This window comes from Triticum urartu, chromosome 3A, assembly GCF_056163025.1.
Source record: "Triticum urartu cultivar PI428250 chromosome 3A, HENAU_Tu73, whole genome shotgun sequence".
Classification (NCBI taxonomy): domain Eukaryota; kingdom Viridiplantae; phylum Streptophyta; class Magnoliopsida; order Poales; family Poaceae; genus Triticum; species Triticum urartu.
Genome location: NC_141875.1, coordinates 710,219,704 through 710,243,097, shown reverse-complemented (window position 1 = coordinate 710,243,097; position 23,394 = coordinate 710,219,704). Strand labels below are relative to the sequence as shown.

Below are 23,394 nucleotides of genomic sequence, written 5' to 3'. Positions count from 1 at the left end.
ATCCTTCTCATCCGCGTTATAGGTTCGTTCCCTTCCCTCCATTTTTTTCTCAAATCAAGCAGAACAAAGTGTCTTTTCTGGATCCGCGCGTTTGCATGGCTGCCGAGGCTGGATACCGGGAGGAGCTAAAAGGAAGGTGCTATCTGCCGCTGCTGGAGGGGGTCAGTTTGTTTCGAGGTAGGGAGAGAAGAGAGGGACGGGCAGGAGGCCGACGCCGGCGTGGGCTTGCTGGCTTCTGCTGCTCCGTATGGGAGAGAGAGAGCGTGTGTGTGCGTGAGAAAGGCGCAGGGGCCAGAGCAGTTTTACCCTGAGGCGAAATTGTGATGCCGACGAGGAGCAGCAGCCGGAGTTGTGAATGATTTCGCAAGATTAACCAGGCCTCACGTGATGAGAGAGAGAGAGAGAGAGATGGAGCGATTATTTTTTGTGACCGAGTGATGCCGCTGATGTGCTGCTTCTCCTAATGCATAAACAGAGAGGGGCATGTGTCTAATACCGTTGCTGCTAATGCATAAACAGAGAGGGGCATGTGTCTAATACCGTTGCTGCTAATGCATACGCATAGATAAACAAAATTAAGTTGTGTGCTAGCTATGGGAGCGTGTACTTCTACTACTATTATTTTTAGTTCCTCTACTATTGCTTCTCATTTATACGTATGTGTGTTATACAGATTGTTGTGATGAAAAAAAACAAGATGATCTTTTGCAAAGCTGTGTTGGACTGAATGATTTGTAGTCGAATTATGTTGTTTGATATACACGAGGATCGTAAAACTATATGTTAAACATGATTTATGTGAAAAATACTAAAATTGTCTGTTGTCCCGTAGCAACGCACGGGCAATTACCTAGTTATTCCTAACGGTTGCTTTTTTTTTGGAAAAACAGATTTTTTTTTCATTCAGTCTGTATACATAGATGATACAACCACACTAAGTCATTACCCGACATCTAAATACCCCCTAAAAATATGAAATCGTATGCAACATTTTGTGAAGGTATCCTCTTTATTTTATAGGATGGAATCGCAAATTAATTTCTTTCCTTATGATCTCTATCCATAAATACAATTTTGGGCACAAAATTTCACCTTGTTAATGACCACTAAATGCGTGCTCCGATATTCGGTGAATATATGGTAGAATATTAATTGCACGCTGATATTAGGGGAAATATTTATTTATCTATTGATATTTAGCATGATATTAATTGGATGCTAAACATTGAGCGTTCGTCGCTGGACCAATCTAGATCGTTGGATTGACATTGTTCGATGGCCGAGATTAGTCGAATCTACCTATTTAGGTCTTTTTATGATAATAAAAAACATAAAGTAAAATAGAATACTATTATAGGAGTACATCATAGGTGATGTAGGTAGGTGTGTTGATGACGCGAAATCCTAACCGTGCGATCGGCAACAAAAGTAGAGCGTGGGCAACCGAAGAAGAGGCGAAAGTGAAAGCATTCGTACGGGCTGACGGACGGACGGACTCAACGCACCGTCCGCGCCGCGGTTCGGGGGACCCCGCTGATTGGCCCGGCCTTCGCAGGAATCTCGTGGATTCCCAGGTCCGACCCAGCCAACCGGACTCGCTGACAGATACAGTCTGACGGACGACGGACCCAACACACCGGCCCGCGGTCTCCGGCCTCGTTGCGTCCGCCCCCAACCCCATGCCCCACGCCCCACTATTCATAAACCCGCCGCCCCCCACGCCGTCCCTGCCGCCGCCCTCCCCCTCCCCTCCCCCCGCCACGCCGCCAGCCATGGCCTCCCCCTCCCCAATGCTGCCCTCCTCCCCCTCCGCCCGCCACCACCACCAATCCTCCTCACCCCACCTCGGCCAGCTCCACCTCCATGGCCAGCACCCGCGCTCCCGCCTCGCCCACCTCCGCTCCCTCCCGCTCCGCCTCCGCCTCGCCATTCCCCGCCCCCGCCTCCCCCTCGCCCTCCCCTCCTCCACCGGCGGCGGCAACAACAACGACGACGACGACGGTAACAACAACAGCGGCGGCGGCGGCGGGGACGACGAAACAGGGGACGGCGGCGGCGAGTGGGGCCGGAACCGGGGGGAGGCGCTGTTCGTGCTGGCGCAGGCGGGGAGGAAGCTCTCCAGCCTCCCCGCCGACCTGGCCGCGGCCGTCGAGGGCGGCCGCGTCACGGGCGACATCGTGCGGCGCTTCGCGGAGATGGATGCCTCGCCGCTGCTCCGCTGGCTGCTGCGCTTCAGAGGGTTCCAGGAGCGCCTCCTCGCCGACGACCTCTTCCTCGCCAAGCTCGCCATGGAGATGGGCGTCGGCATGATCGCCAAGGTCCGTGCCTCCATCCACATGGATGATCATGAATGCTTTCAACCTTTTCTTATCTTATCTTCCCTATGATTTGATTTGATTTTCAGAAGAAGAAAAAATGAAATCGCGTTTTAATTTGTCTGACGCTTTTTTGTTGCTGCTTGCTCTGTTTGTTTCAGACAGCTGCCGAGTACGAGAAGAGACGGGAGAACTTCGTCAAAGAGATTGACATCGTCATCGCTGATGTGGTACGCCTGCCTTTGCTTGTCTGCTACTGAAGACATGCAGTTTGTACATATGTGATATATAACCCTGACATTTCAAATCAAACTACCAAACAAACCATGGTGTGAAACTGGCTTTACATGATCATTCATAAGTCCGTGTTAACTTCTATTAGAAATTCTGTTTTGTTGTTAAATGGTAAATGTTCGTCGGTGAGTACAAAATAATATTTCTAACATGAGGAAATTCGATCCACAGAGTACTGTATGTTTGTTTCCAGGTGTTCTGAAGTTACCCTGTCAGGAGTTTAATTTGTGGTTTTGCTCTGTTATTTCTCTACTACATACATTACCTTCTATGTTGAAAATCATCAACTGTGAACCTAGCAGCGACTACAAAGTTGTAACTAGTATAATGCAAGCTTGAATCCTTGCTGTCTTGTTAAATATAAATGATTAATCAAGCAAACAAAATCAAAAGTTTAAACTATCCCAAATGTACCAAGGACAATGGTACTGATGGAAACATCCTGTTCATATCACAAAATAAGGTCATTGGCTTTTACTTTTGTTTCATTGTCGATACAATTCACTAGCTTATTCTAAATGAAGTAATTATTGTGCTTCCAACTTATCTGCTTCAAAATCTAATTCAGTTGCTTCTTGTACTACCCAGGTCATGGCAATTGTTGCAGATTTCATGCTTGTATATCTTCCAGCACCAACTGTATCTCTGCAGCCACCACTTGCAAGAAATGCTGGGCTTATCACTAGTTTTTTCCACAACTGCCCAGACAATGCTTTCCAAGTAACCAGAACTTCACCCTTCTTTCTAGCTAATTACACCTTTGTAGCCTTTTTCCTTTTTGTCAAAACACTTATGCTGACTTTTTTCCAGATTGCTTTGGCTGGAAGATCATTCTCAATTCTGCAGAGGCTAGGAGCTATTGTGGTAAAGTACATTAGTTTTAATGTGTTTTTTTATACGCACATGGTGGCCTTAAATTTGGGGTTATTGGTCAACTAACAATTGTGACCCTTTGCAGAAAAATGGTGCAAAGCTTTTTGCAGTCGGAACTGGTGCTTCTCTGGTAAGCCTGCCATGTCACCAAAGATGTATTGTGATGAACTGATAATCATCACTAACAACTTATCTTGATTTTTTGTTGACAAATATGCCAATGTCATTTTCCCCCTCTTTGGGCAGTAAACACTAGGAGAGGATCCTATTATGAAGATTTAGTGAAAATAATTTGAAAAATGGACAAAGTGTACAAGAAATTATTCAAGTATCATTGTAAAAGATCTCTGCCATACTTGTTTTCATCAGGCTAAACTATTCATGCTTTTAAGCTTCAATTCTAGTGACTCCAATAAAGTAATATGTTACGTTTGACACAACATTGAGCTAACTTGCTTGAAGATCCAGATAATCTCTAACTTCTTCTGAACTTCTATTTGACGAGCTAAATACATATGGACTTATAGTTCACCAAATCTCCAGAAAATTGTAAGCTGGACCTTTTACTTTGAAGCACACAGACTCACTAATAACTCAACCATCAGATATTTCTGCTGTTTTCTGATTCGCTTAAAGCAAAATAAAATAAAATCTTACAGTAACTAAGGATTTATTTTAACTCTGTTTTGTCTCTAGTACTGCCTCATTTAGAAGAAATAGTGTTTGAATAACAGTCATTTGTTTTTTTCTGAATCGAATGTTTCTGTTCTGAAAAGGAACAATCTAGCAGTCCTGGTCGCCAATGCTTATTTTCCTGAACTTGTCATCTTTCCCAGGTTGGTACTGGTGTCACGAATGCACTGATCAAAGCAAGGAAGGCTGTTGACAAGGACCTTGACGATGAAATTGACGATATTCCAGTTGTGTCAACTAGTATTGCCTATGGTATATATATGGCAGTTTCTAGTAACCTCAGGTAAACATCTTCTCCATAATATTCAACACATGTGGCATAAATAAATCCATTCTCTTGTTTTTGTCTTGAATGGGGCAACCATTGCAAAGCATAGTATCTTCTTTTGAGGAACCCAAAGCATAGTATCTAATATCTAAAAAATAATGCGTAGTCTCTTTGTTGTTAACGGTAGTGACAAATGATTATATACTTCACCAGGTACCAGATTCTGTCTGGTGTAATCGAGCAGAGGATGCTGGAGCCTGTACTACACAAACAAAAGCTTCTGCTGAGTGCCCTCTGCTTCGCTGTTCGGACAGGGAACACATTCTTGGGTTCTTTACTGTAAGTGCGCGAGTAACACTCATGTAACAAGCCGTGACCCTGTGTCGACAGCATTACTCACCGATGAACTTTATGTATGAACAGATGGGTGGACTATGCCAGGATGGTAGGTGTTCAAAAGGCCGAAGAGGAGATCTGAAGTTCCAGCCTTTTTGCTACTGATCTATACCGGAATTCGGAAGTCAACTAGTACTATATCTCGCCTGCGCCCTGGGATGTTATTCTTCTCTTCACAGGGAATGCTGCGCGGCGGAGTTCAAATTATTTTCATGAAAGCAAGTAGAAAGATAGATATATGATGTGTCGAATTATTGCGGACGAAATGTTACTTGTCTTCAATATCTTGCAACTTGCAAGGCCATATAGAGTGAAATGTTGCTTCTTGGACTTGGAGCATTTGAGTTGTCTCGTTCTGCCTAGCTCAGAGCGAAATTTCGATGTTGGGCAGCAGATAGATAACCTAGAAAGCAGTTTCTCCAGATGAGGAAAAACACACCCTGATTCATGTACTGAGTTTGACTACATGTGTCATACATGTTTTTTTGTTTGATATAAAAGAAAACCACAGCATCCGAAAACTACAGAACTAAAGAGAAGGACGGACAGGACCTCCCTCCCCTAGCTGTGCCACATCCACGATGGGAAATGTTCAGAGCCAAGCGAGTCGACGAACAGCTACCCACATCATTTGTCTTATCATACATTCAACCATCCTAAGAACATGAGGGCATGACCATAAGCCCAAACATCAAACTCCAAAGAGGTAAATACACCCGAAGTCATAGAACTTGTACGCGATGGTCAGTTTGGTGCACAAACTTGTAAAATACGTGTTTCTAGTCATCAAACTTGCACGAGCATTCATATACGGTCACATTTCATGTACACGAACGTATCCATGGCCTATGTGGCATTCCACTGTGGCCAGGGCCCACTGTCATCCGCTGTAGCATCTAAATCTGCAGAGAAGCCTTTGCCTTTTTTTATTTTCGTATTAAGCCCCTAAAAATAAAATTAAAAAGCAAGCGATATGGGGTTTTGAAGCTGCAACGTGCCCTAGTAGTCTCACGTGTACAACCACCATACTATTGACTATTCATGTCTATATAGCACGACTAATTTTTGTATCATATAAACATTGACTGAAAATAAATTTTACAAGAAATGTAACACGGAAAAAATGAGCACCGTGGCTCGACCATGTGACCTTGTGGTCAAGGTTAACTAAGATTACCACCGACAACACAACATGTCCAGATGTAAGAAAACAATTTATATTCTTGTGTTTGTGACATTCAAAAAATATTTATGTGTTACAAAAAAAGGTATGCGACATTTTAAAAAGTTTCAAAAACTTGTATTTAAAAAAATGTTAATCAACACAACATGCCCAGATTAACATTTTTTCAAATACAAGTTTTGAAATTTATGTGTATTGAAACATATACTCCATATGATACACATATGTTTTGATGTTTTAAATACTCCAGTATACATCTATGTTATGATACATATATATATATATATATATATATATATATATATATATATTTTAAATACTCCAGTATACATCTATGTTTGGAGTATTTTAAAAAATATATGCTTAATACTTTTGAAACATATGATTAACATTTTTTTCAAATACAAGTTTTGAAACTTTTTTCAACTATGTTTTTAACATTTTCGGATGGTACAAAACATTTTTAAGCTACACAAACAGCTTTATACATTGTATAGGCATTTAAAAAATGTCATGACCAGTTTTTTTGGAATGCACGAACATTTTTAAAATGCAACGTATCATTTTTAATTACACAAATGTGGTTTACAATGTTTAAACATTTTTTTAAATGTCACACACCTTTTTTGTAACACATAAACATTTATTAAATATCACAAACACAAAAATATAATTTTTTTTCTTACATAGAACAAGAAGGAATAACAACATGAAAAATATTTATCCCATTTGGATATGTTGTGTTTTCAAAACCCGGTGGTAATCTTAGTTAACATTGATCACGAGGTCACATAGTCGAGCCACGGTGCTCCCTTTTTTGGGTTACATTTCTTGTAAAATTGATTTTTCGGCCATGTTTATATGATATAAAAATTATTTGTGCTACCTAGACATGAATGATCATCGGTTTGGTGGTTGTTAACCCGAGCCTAGTAGTGGCACGTCCCTAGTTCGTAACCAAACCATCCCTTGTTTTTCCATTTTATTTTAGGGGCTTTATATGTAAATAAAAAATAATTTTATTTTAGGGGCTTAATAAGTTAAAAAAATAAGTGTATAATACGTAAATAAAGAAAAAGTCTGCAGATCTACCATGCGTCGCGGGCTTACGGTGGGCCCTGGCCATGCTGGCATGCCACATAGACCACGGATACGTCCGCGTACATGTAATGTGACCGTATATGAACGTTTGTGCAAGTTTGATGACCAGAAACACGTATTTTACAAGTCTGTGCACCAAACTGACCGTCACGTGTAAATTCTATAACTCCTGATGTATTTACCTCAACTCCAAAAGATGAAGCACTAACCAAACGAAGACTATGAGACACAGCACATCCTTGAGGTCGCGCCACCTCTGCGAAGCTGCATAGACCTCATTTGCTACTCGCTCTATCCCAGCTCCAGCACCCTTTTTGCTGCCCTACTTGTATGCCCGCGCCGCGGCGGAATCTGACCAACTCATGCAGCTGCTCCTCCGCTGCGTGCGGCCGAGTTCGTCTTCACCGAGCCGCACTCCAAGCGCATCAGGCAGGCTCCGCCTCTGCCCTCTGGAGCACGACCACGCCGTCGAGTTCCCCATCCACGACCCCTGTGCCCGGGCCCGCGCTGACATGCACGGACCAAGACCAGTGGTGCGCCGCGGTGCAGCGCGCGTCGCACTGCCGCACGCTGCTCCACCTCGAGCCAGGCAACCAGCGCCGGTGTTGGGCCGGACTTCTTCTTTTGTGTCCCGGCAGGCCCCACGCCCTCATCGCCTCCATCGCGCCGGTGCGCGTGGCGGACGCGGCGGGGCATGCAGCTCGTATCGCACGACACAAGAGCAAGCCAGCGTCTCCGTGGAACTTTGCCCGGTGTGCGTGCCGCGATGACCTCGTCTTCCTTCCGAGAGAGGCGTCGGAGCTGGGCAGGAGCGACGCCATCGTCACCGTGAGGACGCATCTCGGGCACCTCCTGCGCCCTCGGCTACCATCTCTGCGGCGCTAAGAGCACGTCTAACAGAGTCCTCAAACTGACAAAATCCTCAAATTAACTGTCAGTTTGAGGGTTGAGCAAAAAAATAAAAACGCAGATCAGTACCGTCAAATCCCGAAGGGAAATGTTTAAGGCCCTGTTTGGTTCATAAGTCCTAGAACTTTTTTTAGTTCCAATTAAAAAATCTCTAGTCCCTAAAAAGTCCCTTTCTGTTTATTTATAGAAACTAAAAAATCCCTAGTCCCTTCCTAGAGGTTATTAAATGACTATGTTGCCTCTAGTATATACAAAAATAATAATCAAACAACACCATGAGGTGGCAGGCCATTCAATGCATGGAGGGGCATTGTTGCGCACTGTGCAGTGCACACAAACAGCATTGCGCTGGCCCACCCGCACCGTTTTCCTTTTTCCTTTCCTTATCTCTAAGTCGAGCCTTGTCCATTCGTTCCCCCTTCGCCTTGGTCGCTGTCGCTGAGTTGCTTGACCGAGCTCGCCTCATTCTCTCTCTCTTCAGATCTCCTTGGCGCCGGCGCTCCTGCAGCCCATCCACCACTGCAACGCCGCTACATCACCACACACACCATCCAGTGCGGTATGCTGAAAACCGACGAGGTGCGGTGCTGAAACCCGACCATTTTGCTTCAGCCGGCGTTGATGGTGATTCGCGGCGACGGCGGTGGCGGAGAATAAGTTGTTGTTTTTTAATTTGTTTTTTGCTGGAAGCTGCTTGCATTTTTGCTGCAATAGGAGTGTATAGTTCTCGGCGACGGCATGGCCTGATGGCCACCATGATTTTTGTTGATTTTCTTTTTGCTGGAGCCAACAATCTTTTTTGCTGGAACCAATCTTTGGTTTTGCTACATCGGGAGAAACTAAGTGATGGGAATCAGCTGCCGGAGCTGCATCCATCGAATGTTTCTGCTACATCCGGCATCATTTTTTTGTTGAAACCAGCACGAGCGTCGGCTATGACCTTTGGCATGGCGGAGATACAACCAGTGGAAAAATAAAATGCTACAACCGGTGCGTCAAATTGCTACATCCGGCATTTCTATTTGCTGGAACCAGTCGAGAGTCGATGCGGAGAAGCTGCATCCAGTGACATAATTTGCTACATCCGGCATCGACTTTTGCTGGAACAAGCATGAGCGCCGGATGGCCACATGGCGCCACCGGAGTTGCTTCCACGGGCATCTCGGATGCTGGAACCGGTGGCCGAGGTTGTGGTGACCACGCGCGGCAGCGCTACGACGCCACACGATGCTCGGGGACGATCACGTCTTTTTTTGTTGCATCGGATGCAGCAGGGGCTGCTGGCGACGACGGCGATCTGTTGAAGGACGATACCAGATGGCTGACGAGCGCGAGAGGATGGCCGGCGAGCGTGAGAGGCCGGGGCGACGAGTGTGGATGGCGCCGTTCGTCGGCAAGCATGGGCAGCCAAGGACGAGCGCGGGCGGAGTCTGCCATGGTCGCAAGATGTTGGTCAAACAGGAGATGAGATGCAAAACGCTGAAGGGGATGCCTGACGTGGGAAAATCAACGGCAGAAAATGGTCTGATCGAACGGTCGCAGGTCGACCGGCTGAAATTTCGGCCGGCAGACCGGCGCTTATCACTGGCCAATCCCTAAACCCTCAAAAAAAAATTCCAGGCCGAACCCTCAAGTTCGAGACCAACCTGCACTAGTGAGGGTTGGAGGGCAATTTCCAGGCCCAACCCTCACTTGGTCAACGAGCTGCGCGGGAATGAAATTTCCCCAATTGCCTCTCACCACCGCGCTGCCGCCAGCCTTGGTCCGCGCCGCCGCCGCCGGCCATGGACCCCCTCCAGCCCCCGGCCACCCCCTCCGCCGCCGGCAACGGCCCCCGGCGCCCTCCCCTGCCCCGCGCCTCCCGCCCCCGGCCACCCCGACCAACGCTGCCGCCGCGGAGATGGTGGCGGCCACCCACGTCGGCCAAAAACAGTGGCGGGCGGGCACCCACATTGACGAACAGCGACGAATTCCGGCGGTGAGCAGCGCACGACGTTGATGAAGACAGAGACGATTCCCTCGCTCCCGAGCATCTCGGCTCGATTCCCTCCGTGCAGACGAAGAGGACGACGAGACAGAGATTTTAAGGGTTGGTTTAAGGGCACTGATCTGCGTCAGGGATTTTCGGCCTTCAAAACGACATTTTCTCAGCCCTCAAACTGGTTTTGAAGGTTGAGTTTTTGAGGGCTCTGTTAAACATGCTCTAACGCCAACAACCTGGACGTGGATAGCCACTGTTTGCCGGACGCGGTGCTCGTCAAGAAGATCTACGAGAAGGGCGTTGACGAAAGGATGCAGCAGGACAGCTGCAGGAGTGACCGAGACCAACACGGAGACGTCGGCATCGACGAGATCGCCATGGGAATTGGATGGAGCTCCATGAATTGCTCCAGGACCTCAGAATCGGAATTCAGAAGAGTATGAGTTCTGATCTTGAATGATGATTACTTCGATGATCTTGTTTGTGTTGCTATAGATTTCAAAGTAGTAGTACTATTTTGCAGCAGATTTCATAATATTTGAACTTAAACTGAATTGCTAATATTCTGGCGCCATACTATATTTATTGTGATCATCTTTGTGCTCTTCCCGAACGAATTCCTGACGACTTGCCAGGGGCGGAGCCAGTAGGGGGGCGAGCGGGGGCCAGACCCCCCTATGGATCGGCCACCCCCATGGATTTTTAGCAGGGGCTAATACTAATCTTCTGTGTAATTGTTACTTAGTACCTCACCCATTAGCAAAGTATAGGCCTTTTCTCTGTGCGTCCCAACATTGTTGGCTGGCCCAAGCCCAAAACAAATGATTCCCGTGAGTGAATTAGACGCATCAATCCAATCACGTGATTCACGCGATCGATCGAAGACCATATGTAATACAGGCATCTACACGTACAGCCGTTCGTTTCCATTCTGTGTCGTTTGACCTAACCACGCTCCAACTGATCTCTTGTCGCTGCCGCCGCCGCCCACGACAGGCTAGGGCTTAATCAAGCGTTGACATCGGCCATCATCGCCATGCAAGGGAATAGGCGCACACTATCTTTCGGAAGCGCGAACCCTTCCATGCTTCGTCGAGCAACGTTGACCACGATGGTTACCACATGCCTGTGGTCTACGGAAACAACGATCATCCGTTATGACGAGCAGATGGGACGAGCTGGGCCTTAATTCCATACTCTAGCTAGGTATGCATTCTTGCAACTTGGTCACTTTTTTTCAAATACAACGCATATTGGTTCTAGATGCTTAAGTATGTCCGTTGTCGATTGATTTTCCATGCAAAACTATATGAATGCAAGCTAAATCCTGCTATTTAGTTAGAGAATGATCGGTCATGTTTGTAAACATACATATGATGATAATGTTCCGTACCAACGTACTTTATGCTGTATTTCAGAATAATATGATTACCAACTTCATCTACATGGCGTGCACGTGGAGTTGTTCAATACTATAAGCTATAGCTAGACCTGCACCGACAACAAGTAATATCGGGATTAAAACTCTTATGTAGTTTGTGAGACAAAATATTTTTCGCCTTCATTGTTGTCTCGCCCCCCCTATGCCTAAATCCTGACTCCGCCCCTGCGACTTGCTAGTATGTCCCATGGATTTTTGTTACCAAACACTCGATGTTGACTACTGCCTGTCCCCATAAATGATCCACATTCAGACTAGATAGCTAATGTTCAGTACTGTACAAAGTACACATCCAGAGTAGTAAACTAGTAATATACCGTGTTTTGGCACATTCAGTTGATTCTTTGCTCTTTTAGATTTGCTATTTGCAGGTCACCTGACAGCAAAATGGTAATTTCCTAGTTGACCAAATTGCACACAGTTTCTAAAATCAGATTTCGTCCATCAGACTGCATTTACTACCTGAAGGGTCTCGATTCGCCCTGTGTGGACATCTACATGTATGACCTCAAGGATGAGAGAGAAGAGAGGGTCTCTGGAGCCATCAACCCGATAAACCGTGTCTTCCTGTTTGATGCTGACCCTCCTTTCACGATCGTTCAGCTCCTCTCCAGCTACACCATCAATGCCAGGGAGTCTGAACTAAGAGGTTGAACTACAATCCTTCAAGGGATCCCTGATGTTGTTGTTCCGGTGGTGGAGGCTCATGGGCTTTCTTCTTACCTTGAGGATCTTGAATGCGGTGACGAATTCAACGACTGAATCCCTTTGTGACTGTGCTTAACTTCGAATATGGCTATGCCTAACCGATTGCGTGCACAACTCAAATCTGCTCCACACATCGCCATGCACATCACATCAACCAGTACACATGTTGTCACATCTGCATGTCCACTCTCTCTCTTCTCTATTCTCTCCCAAACAAATCCATCCCTTTTATTTCATCTTTTCTAACTTAAATCATTTATATATTTTAAACCAATATTCCGATTTCAAAATGAATTATTTTTATATAATCATGACGCAAAGGCCTTTAGAACAAGACTAATATTGAATATATTTCAACTACTTTGAACTTTTAAATGAGTGAAATCTGTTATTGAAACGAGTGAAATGAATGAAAATTGTAATTGAAACGAGTGAAATCTGTTATTGAAAATGAGTGAAATGAGATGAAATCAATTTTTGAAATGACTGGAATCTAGTATTGAAACGAGTGAAATGTGTTAAATATGCTATTGAAACAAGTGAAATGAGTGAATTATGTCATCAAAACGAGTGATATGAGTGAAATCTGTTTTTTGAAAAGAGTGAAATATGTTATTGAAACCAGTGAGATATGTTATTGAAAAATTTAAACTAGTCAAAATATATCCAAAAATGATCTTGTTCTAAAGGTCCTTTTGTCAGGAGTTCAAATATATAAAAAGTTCTGAAATCAAAATATTTGTTTAAAAGATGCAAATGATTTAAGTTAGAAAAGTTGAAATAAAAGGGGTGGATTTGTTTGGGAGAGAAGAGAGGAGAGAGAGAGTGCACATGCCGATGTGACACCATGTGTACCAGCTGATGTGATGTGCATGGCGATGTGTGGTGAAGATTTAGGTTGTGCACGCAATGAGTTAGACAAAATCCAGGTCCGCTTACCTCTATAATCATGGTTGCAGGATTGAAACGAAGGAGGCTCTACTGCTCATACTACGGTCTGTAAGTTTACTTGCCATTAGAACCACAGTTGCGGTAAAAAAAACAGAGCAGACCCTGTGGCAGTGGCTTCATCTGTATTTTTTGGTAATAATGCTCCTTAGTCTTTGGTGTTCCTTTGATGCAAAGGATTTTCACATAATTTTTGGAGGATTAGAATCCTCATGAAATATTACTACGTTGGTTGTTTGATTCATATAATTAAATTCTATAGGATTTTTTTCAAAAGGATTTCCTCGTACTACTTTCCATAGGATTTCTAGCAACCATTCAAACCTCTTTGAAAGAATCTTTTTTGTTTTTTCCTATGATGCAATCAAACAAAATCTTGTACAGGATCGAGATCATCCCAATTGTGTGTTTTTTCCATTTTAACATTTTTAGAATCCTACAAATCAAAGAGGCCGTTAGCATCTGTGAAGTGTGAACCTCTGTATCTCTTGGTAATGTAATCTGGTGCTATTTTGGCATGAGAAAACAATGGATCAGAAAATTATAATCACTAACTAATTTGTATCTTAAGCAAATTACATGTCATTTAGATATGTTTTTTTTTCTTTGAGTTAATTTCATTTTTTACCCCCAAATTTCAGCTCTGTGACAAATTTTACCCCAATTTGGGAAAATTCTTAATTCATAACCCATTTTTGTAAAGTTGTGCCCCATTTTATCTCACTGTGTTTTCTTTTTCCAATTTGGTGGTGAGTAGACGTGCCACGTAGGCGCTTTCTTCAGGTTTATCCTCGGTTTTTTTTACCGGTAGCGAACTAGACCGGTGCATATGACTCGAATGTATCAAACCACACATGGTTCCCTAAAAAAAACCCACACATGGTCACATGACTCGAACGTATCAAACCACACATGGTTCCCTCAAAAAAAAACCCACACATGGTTGCGCCAGCCCGGTCCTAGCCTGCGCGTCGAGGCGCCTGCACTTGTGCATCTCTCGCGCCTTGTTGGCTCCACCGGCTCCTGTGGCAGAAGCAGTAGGCAGCGCATGCGTAGCGGCCAAGGCCGCGGAGGAGCATGGCCCCACCGGCCACCGCCACACCCTTGTCCACCCTTTGCTGGTCGACGTAGCTTCCTTGTAGGCATTGGGGTCAATCGTCCATCCCTGCTGGATCGTCTTGTCCTGTTGACACTTGAGACCCCGCTGCTAGCCAGGAGCAACAACCTCATCGTAAGGAGAAGCTCACCTCTGACGCCATTGACACCCAAGACCCCTCGCCTTTGTATATATAGACTGGCCCAAAATGGGTTACTTTCAAAAGCGACGCCCAAGAGACCAATAGCCCTCCTAGTTGGTCTGCTTCACTGGGAGAAGCTGCGAACGAGCCAAACGCTTGGGAATCGCCAGATGGAGCGGGAGGGAGGCCGAATTTGCAGAATTGAAGGAGTTGAGAGAGGTTTCGAGCATGCCCATTTTCGCCGCCATTTTCAGCTCCCATGTATCGAGCTGAACCTTACAACAGATATGATAAGTGACTCAACTATGTAGGTTCACTTATTTCGAGACGGAGGAGTACAATGGAATGTCTCTTTGTTTTGTAGCCAAAAGCTAAAAAATAAAAATGCACGCATTTTCTTCATCTTCAGATAAAGTAAACACACAAGCACATGTTCAGTCACCGGCAGTTAGGCCCAAAAGCTGAAGGTCCAAGTGAAGTCACTCCTCTCTCCACCCCCGTCGTTATCCTCTCCTCGGCAGCGACGATTCCTCCCCCGTTGAACCCTAAACCCTAGGCGAATCCCCTCCCCTTCCGCCTCGATTCGACTCAATCCATCCGGCCCGGAGCAGCGCATTCCTGTCCAGATTGGCCGCTCAACGCAGCCTGCCGGAGAACCTGCCCCGCCGCCGCCCCGCTGCGACCGCGTCCCCCATGCCATGGCTACGGTGCTGGTGTGTTGCACCGTACGACCGGCCTCATCTGATCCATTTATTTCGCAAATGGCACAGGATACATTTCGGATGAACTGACTGCAATCGCCGATCCCCTTGCCCGCCCCTGTAGCCCTGTACATCTGCCTGGCAGAAGAAGGGAAGAGTAAAATCCAAGCTCCGGCGCGTAGATCCGGCCACAATGGCGGGATCTGCGGGCTGGTACGCGCTGCCATCCGACCTGGTCAACCGCGTCGCCGACTGCCTCCTGGCCACCAACGACGTGGACTACTACATGGACCTCCGCGCCGTCTGCGCCGCCTGGCGCCGCGCCACCGCAGGCACCAAGAACAGCCCGGACCCCCGGTTCCGCCCGAGCCAGTGGATAGTGATCGACGAGGTCAGTTGCTCCAGGTTCAGGAGCTTCCAGCGCCTCACGCCCCTCCTGGTTAACACCGCCACAGGCCGCGCCCTCCGCAAGTACCTGCCGATGCTCCGCAACTACCATGTCATCGCCACCACACACGGCGGCTTCTTCGTCCTCGCGGACAGGAAGCCCCCTCACGCCGCGTGCGTGCGTACTCAACCCTTTCACAGGCTACTTGGTTCGTTTCATGGCGCCCATGGTTATAGACTTGGTTGCTCCTGCTGCTGCTGTCACTCATTTTGAGGGTGAGCCTACCCTCGTCTTGTTTTGCGATGAATATCGTACCATGTACGCGGCTGAACTTGACAGTGGATGTTTCATTGAGTTTCGGGACTGGTATCCTTATAAGAGGGTGGGCTTCTTGGGATTTTTCTATGCCGGTGGCGATGTGAGTGACAAGATCTACGATCTGATGAGTTCGTTCGGTGTTCGCCCTTCTGAGATGCTGGCTGTGTATCCTTTTGAGGATTTCGACGACCCTGCAGAAACAAGACATACTGATCGTTGCTTTCTTGTGGAATCTGCTGGTGAACTGCTGATGATCTTTAAGCTGCAGCAGCACATGGAGCTTTTCAAGATAGACAATGACAGAAGCGCGCCCGAGCCTGTGAAGAGCATCGGCAACCGGGCCATCTTCCTTGGTTATCGGCAGTGCCTCTCTATTAATGTCGACAAGTTCCATTCAGTTGAAGCCAACTGCATCTACTATCTGAAATGCATCGATTCACGCTTGTCCATCTACAAGTATGACCTCAAGGATGAGAAAGAAGAGTGGATCTCTGGAGCCATAAGCTGCAGCATAAATGATCTCTTCCTGTGTGATGTTGACCGTCCTTTTACAATCATTCAGCTCCTCTCTAGCTACACCATTAGTGTCTGGGGTTCTGAACTAGAATATGAGAAGAGCTTTGAACAGCTCCATCATGTCATTCCGAACGCGGAGGAATTTCGGCTTTCCTCTTACCTTGAGGATCTGGAATTCAATGACGACTGAATTGTCGAACAGATTGTGCTTTGTAATTCTACTTACCTTTAGAACCAGAGTTCCGGTATTGAGACAGAGCAGGCTCTGTTGCTTCATGTATATTTTGCAATAACACACTTTAGCGCCTATGTACTCTGTACCTCCTGGTATGTAATCTGGTGCTTTTTGGCACTAGAGAATGTTGAGAGTATTAGTATTGTAGTTATCACTACCTAAATTGCCCTTGCAATCAACTAACATTCCATGTTTTAACATAGCTTTGTCCTGTTCTAAGAACTGAAGTAGGTTCAACACTTGAATCTATGATTTGCTCACCTATTGTTAAGGTAGGATGGGATTCGTCTAATGCCTTCTGTAATGCTCTGTTGCACCGAGCGCTCACCTGTGGATAAGTCTGTAGTGGGTACTTTGATTCCAGTGCAAATAAGGAAAAATGATGATCAATTTTCTTCTCCTTATTCGCAACGGTTTCTGTTAAGTATATGCCCAGACCTACGCGGTAGTGATTTTAGTTGTACCTTTGATCTTGACTGATTATTTCAGCTGTATTTCCACAACTGTGCCGAATGTATCATTTATTTATTTTGTTTCTTCACAAAAGATGAAGTATCTGGTTGATTGCATCTTCACTAGTACTAGCATTTTCAGCTCTTTCTACTTTATTGACTCCTTGATGTGCTGAATCCTTGCAGCATCCATGATGTATTGATGTGCTTATTACAAGCTTGATTAGTCTAGAACTCGAATGGGGTAATCTCTTTGTTTTACAGTCAGGCTTGTTGTGATTGGTTCGAGTCAATTCTGAAAAATGGGACTAATCAACTGTCTTCAGGGGTCAGATACTAGATCACGCAGCAGGCCATGTTTTATTTGCTGTAAATTTGGTTATGTATTTTCTCTTCTAATTATAAGTTCGGAGTGTGTGGGAACTCTCATCAGATGTTAACCTTGCATAGTGAGGCACAGAGTGGGCCTAGTCTCCATGTTCTCAGCCAATGCTGATGGCGGTGTGGTCTTGCGGCTTTCCAAGAGGGCGGCGAGAGCAGAGCAGACTCAGGTATCTGATGCCTGAGACCTGAAGCTACCTGCAAGTGTTTAAAGTTGAGAAAGAAGAGCAGTCTCTTGCACCTTAGGATTTATCTTACAACGATGGAGATGTGAGCGACAAGATGCATGGCCTGATTAGTTTGTTCGATTTTGGTCCTTCTGAGATGCAGGCTGTGTGTCCTTTTGATGATTTCTGTGTGCCTTCAGAAAGTAGACATAACGGCCATTGCTTTCTTGTGGAATCTGCTAATGAACTGCTCATGATCTTTAAGCTGCAACAGCGCATGGAGGTTTTCAAGGTAGACAATGATAGAAGCGCGCCCGAGCCTGTTAAGGGCATCGGCAACCGGGCCATCTTCCTCTGTTATCGTCAGTGCTTGTCTGTTAATGCCGACAAGTTCCATTCGGTCGAAGCCAATTGCATCTACTACCTAAAATCCGTTGATTTTCACACATTTCCATCTGCAAGTATGATCTTAAGGATGAGAAAGAAGAGAGCATCTCTGGAGCCATAAGCGACCTAAGTAATGTGTTCCTGTCTGATGCCGACCCTCCTTTTGTCATCATTAAGCTCCTCTCTAGCTACACCATTAGTGCCTGGGGTTCTGAACTAGATGATGAAAAGAGTTTTGAAGGGCTCCCTGATCTCATTCCTAACGCAGAGGAATTCAATAATGACTGAATCGTTGAACAGACCGTGCTTTAGTTCTAGTTACCTTTAGAACCAGAGTTGCGGTATTAAGACAGCAGGCTTTGGGGCTTCATCTATATTTTGTAATAATGCTCTTTAGTGCCTATGTACTCTCCATCTCCTGGTAATCTAATATGATGCCTTTTGGCATTAGAGAATGTTGGACCACAGTATTGTACTTATCACTTACTCCCTCAGATCCATAATACTTATTTTGGACCGGAGGAAGTACTAACTTGTCCTTGCAATCAATTAACATCCCTCCCCCACTCCTCCTTCTCCCTCGCCGCCGCCCAAGGGCACGGCCAGGCGAAGCCTGGTCGTCGCCGGTGGCGGCGAGGACTCGGGCCCTCTCGCTCGCATGGGGCTGGCGCGGGCCAGCGCCCCCGGGCCGGAGCGTGGCGGCGGGCCGGACGCCATGGAGGGTGGTGGCGGCGCCTCGGCGACTTCGCTCCCCCGCGGCAGGAGGCCTTGCGATTTGGTGCGTCACGATCGCCAGGGATGGCGACGGCGTGACCGGATCGGTTCACGGCGGCGCGGCCGGATCTATGCCCAAGCGTGGGCCTTGATCGCTGGTCTGCCGTCGGCACGGCGGCGGGTGCGACTCGTCGGCAGCTGGGCAGATCCGCCAGGACTCTACCCTTTTCCGATCCTTGACAGCGCGGGCATCTCCTGGGGAAACCCTAGATCTCCTTGGGATCGAGTGATGATGGCGCTTTTGCGTTGTAGTCCCTCTTTAGGGCATCGTTTTGGAGTTTAGTACGGTTGAAGGGACCAGCGACGTCGGTGGCGCACGTCTGGTGGAGCAACTGCCGATGAAAATCGCGTCGACTACGGTCATGGCGGACGATGACAGTGTCTTAGATGTCATTTCCTTGTCGAGGCATCGTCGTTGCAGTCTGCGTCCTCAGACTCGGGATGCTCCGGGGGAAACCCTAGATCTGGGTCTTCTGGATCGGACGATGATGTCGTTTTATCGCTTTCCCTCCTGGGGGCATCGTTTTGGATCAAGTGATGGCTAGGGGGGTGGTGGAGCGGTACTTCATCTCACACATGATGGCGGCGGAGATCGGCGGCATGGCGCTGTGGAGGCTCGGCGTCCGATGCGCGGAGATGGACTCGCGCAGGAGGAGGTAGCTGTCTGGCGTCATGGTGACGTTGATGGCAGAGTGGCCAGACAAAGTAGAAGCCTCAATATAATCTGAAGACGGACCCGTGGAAGATGGCGGCGACGACACATGAGTGCGTCTGACCGGATTGTGCCCCAGACCCGGTATGTGGCTCGGCTGGGGCTTCCGGCTTTTGATGTTAGGCTTAGGCGAGTGGTTTGGGTAGTGACCCAGCTAGCATCCCTTCATCATATGGATAGGAGTAGCGGCATATGTTGCCAAGATGATGAATTCAGGTATATTGTTTGTAATACTTTATAAGGTCCTCGAGAATAATCAATAAAATGAATGTATGCATCTCCCAGATGCAGAGGCCGGGGGTCATTCTCCTTTTTTTTAAGATGCTATTCGTCCAGTGCCTTCTGTAATGCTCTGTTGCACTTAGTGCTCACCAGTTGATAAGTCTGTAGCGGGCTCCTTGATTCCGTTGGAAACAAGGAAACTGATGGTTGTGTTTCTTCTTCACAGCAGCAGCGGTTTTTGATAAGTATATATGCCCAGACCTATGCTACGCGGCATTGAGTTTCTACCTATGTCATGCTGAGTAGTTTTTCTGAAACATACACACTTAATCATAAATATGCCTTTCTTTAAACGCATCGTAAACTATATATGGCTAGGGGACCGACTGGTTCATGCAACTATAGTTTGCTCCATATGAAGTTTGCTCTGTAGTGAAGCACAGTCACTAAGCGAGACCAATGTGGAAATCAATTAGGAGGAGCTAACAATATGCCTTGAATTAAGATAGTATTAGTCAAAAAATTCATTAATCTTGGCCACTTCTTATGGGCACATGAGAACTTTAAATTTTCATCCGAAGACAGTGAGACAGGGCCGAGGGCCGCCGGTGGATCCGCATTGGGAGCCATTCCGCCTTGGGCGGATGTGACGTCGGGTTGCTCCGGATGTCTTCAATTTGGATCGAATGTCTTCGATTTGGTCAGCGATCGATTTGGAACAAATTTCTTTGATTCCTTTTTCTTCTAATCGCCGAGACCCTAGGGAAGAGCGAGAACGTGTTGTAATTAATCGAGAGGGAACGAGAGACAAACAAATAGAATAAACTTGTGTAGTCTTTATTGATCATCTTTCACAAATTATATACAAGGTTGAAGAGGTGCCTCCTGTGATGCACCGGTTGGCAAGGGATGGAATAGGGAAGGAACTGAGCCGACTGATGCTAGAGTTGCAACCGCACATGAGGGAAATCGGGAATTTCATGATTAACCACAGGGGTTAATTTTCCTTAACAAGGATAAAGGTTTCTGCGGTGGGAATTGATCAAATACTCTACTAGTAGCGGGGCTAGCAGTGGGGCCACACGTGACACGCGTCAAAAGAACGAGGCAGCTTACTAGCTGCCTAAAATCAGTCGGGCAAAATTAAGGATTTTCCAAAATTTTGTCACAAAAACACACTTAAACGGACTCCTCACAACTAGCCCAAAGTTAGGGATGCCCGACAACTCCATACCCAGCCCATATACTGGACGGATATGAGAGGTCCGGACTCGCCGGGCACCGCCGCCACGCCAGACCGGCCTGCTATGGCCCGCGCCGCCCCAATTACTGTCCCCACAAAAACTCGATTGGACCCAACAAACCCTAGTCAAACATTTTGTCCTCTCAGTAATGTCGCCCTCTCCGCGTCACTCCATCTTCTTCCCTTCCTCTCTCAATCTGTCCGTCCCCTTGACCATGTCTAGACCGATCACGCCTCCGACAGTGAGACCGATCCCATAGACTGGGGCAGCCGCCTAAAGGAGGACTCCGGCGCTGGCAGCGATGCGCCCAACGATGACGCTCTGCATCGCCATCCAGCAGTCGTGGCTGGACACAGGTGGGAGCTCGAACTCCATGGCGCCCGCCGCAATGCGGCCCGCGCTCACCTGTCCTGCTTTCCACCGCTCCTGATCCGAAGCAAGGCGGCCCTTTCCCCTTCCCCTCCGACACCAACTCTGCTAGGCAGCCCCGGGTGCTCATGCTCACGGCTTCCGTGCGGCAAATGACTGAGTCAGAGGCCAAGGCAGCATGCCGCGAGCAAGAGCGGGTTGTGACTGCGGCGGAGGCTGGCTCTTCCCGCCAAAGCACCTGCTCTGTCCTCGTTGACTCGGAGAAGACGCTCGTCCATGAGGTCATGCGTCATACATTGACCATGGCGGATTAGGATGCTAGGTGCCTCTTGCACAAAAATATGAAGACACTCCGACTCAGGCTTGAAGCTTTGGAGCGCCCCGCGAAGGACCACCATGGCCAAGGCGGCCCACCAACCGAACGAGCAGGCTCGTGCCATCTGCCGCCTCTCTGGCTACATCTCACTGGCGTTTGAGAGTGGCTCCACCAGCATGGACGAAGATAACGATCCTCCCACCGCCGATGCGTACACGGAGGAGATGGACCGCTGCGCCTATGACCGCAAGGGCAAGGGCCATGCCAAGAAATGGTGATCTCGCCTCTCCTCATCGTCTGGCTAGCAATATGTCTATTTTGGAGTAGTATTTTAGTCACGTATACGGTCCATATAATCATCGTACGGTACTCCGTGTTGCTATGTCTATCTTCTACGACCCTGTAGATACAAAGTAATACTCATTAACTTAGACAACTTTGTTTTTGTACAACCTTAATTAACTCAGACAACTTTGGTTTTGTACAGCCTTAACTTAGACAACTTCGTTTTTGTACTCCCCCGTTTTTATTTACTCCGCATATTAGAGTTAACTGAAGTCAAACTTCGTAAAGTTTGACCAAGTTTATAGAAAATAATATAAACATTTATCATAACAAATTTATACTATGTGAAAGTACATTCAATAATAAATCTAATGATGTTGATTTGTTATCGTATATGTTAATATTTTTGTTTATAAAATTGGTCAAAGTTTACAAAGCTTGACTTTGACCAAAGTTAATATGCGAGCTAAATAAAAACGGAGGGAGTACTTTGTTACATACCGTCCATATTGTCATCCAAGTACAATACCACTCCAAAAGATATCACTACAGATACTAAGCTCCCTGGAAATAATGAGCCGTGAGCGATCCAGGTTTTGGCCTCATAGTTGACCCCAGTGGTCAGTGGGAGTAAGCGTTGGCTTAAACTGAATATTTTTTAGGGGTACAAGCTGGATCCAGAAGTGTGTTTTGCATGTCGCTTGTGCAAGATTTATCAATACATATTTTCATTTTGAGTCCAAACGTGAAGCCACCAAGGCCCAAACACCACATCGATGCCTTCGGGCCTAACTCTTGCACATGCACACATCTGGCATTCTCCCAAATGCCGCAGCCTGTGTCTGCCGGTGCCGACCGCCGTCCAGTGTAAAGTGGTTTTTGCATTTTTGGCCCCACATGTCAGACCGCCACCCAGTGTAAGGTGTTTTTTTTGCATTTGTGGCCCCACATGTCAAAAGTTGATCGATTGTGGATACGGTTGGATTTTTATTCACACATTGACGTGGTGCTACTATATTGATCGGTACACAAATCTTTAAATTTGTGAATGTTTTTTAAATTCATGAGTATTTTTAAATTGATGAACATTTCTGAATTTGGGAACTTCTTTTTTAATCCGAGACCATTTTCTAGATGCATGAATATTTGAGACCATCTGGGGACGAAAACAAATGTAAGGGGAGTGACTTTGAGAGCGGACGCATGACTGACCCGGGGTGCAGAGGACGTGCGACGTACATGGGGGTCTAGGACTATGCCTGCCTGCACGTGCGCAAGGTAGGGAAGTTGGAAAAAAGAGAAGTCTATTTCTGTGTAAATGGTTTGATAATCATTTTGGTTTATGTAGAAACACCGACAATATACCAAGACAGAAACAACTAGCGATGGAAACATCAATACGAACACCATAAACCAAGTAAACCAGAATACTGCTCAAATCAGTTCAGTTTGGTTCTTTGTTTTTCAGTGTAAAAGTGCTCATCTTTAACCATAATAGCCACAAAAAATTAACTCACAACCGAGAAACGGCGCGGCAAAGCGCGCGTCACCACCTAGTCTCTACGAAACCCCTGCAAAT

The 23,394-nt window shown here is 46.4% G+C and overlaps 1 protein-coding gene across 1 annotated transcript; it reads left to right on the top strand.

The window, feature by feature from the left end:
• Positions 1–1,734: 1,734 nt before the first annotated feature.
• On the top strand, positions 1,735–5,165 carry LOC125549361 (protein RETICULATA-RELATED 4, chloroplastic). Its single transcript, XM_048712797.2, has 8 exons — positions 1,735–2,318; positions 2,477–2,545; positions 3,198–3,329; positions 3,420–3,473; positions 3,568–3,612; positions 4,319–4,458; positions 4,657–4,782; positions 4,867–5,165. The coding sequence occupies exons 1-8, from the start codon at positions 1,773–1,775 to the stop codon at positions 4,919–4,921; spliced, it is 1,167 nt and encodes a 388-aa protein (XP_048568754.2). The 5' UTR covers positions 1,735–1,772; the 3' UTR covers positions 4,922–5,165.
• Positions 5,166–23,394: the final 18,229 nt, after the last annotated feature.

Excerpts from the sequence above, each read along its gene's own strand:
- LOC125549361 (XM_048712797.2), top strand. The coding sequence starts at position 1,773 with ATGGCCTCCCCCTCCCCAATGCTGCCCTCCTCCCCCTCCGCCCGCCAC. Across the intron at positions 2,546-3,197 it reads ACATCGTCATCGCTGATGTG|GTCATGGCAATTGTTGCAGA; the intron begins GTACGCCTGCCT and ends TGTACTACCCAG. Across the intron at positions 3,330-3,419 it reads GCCCAGACAATGCTTTCCAA|ATTGCTTTGGCTGGAAGATC; the intron begins GTAACCAGAACT and ends ACTTTTTTCCAG.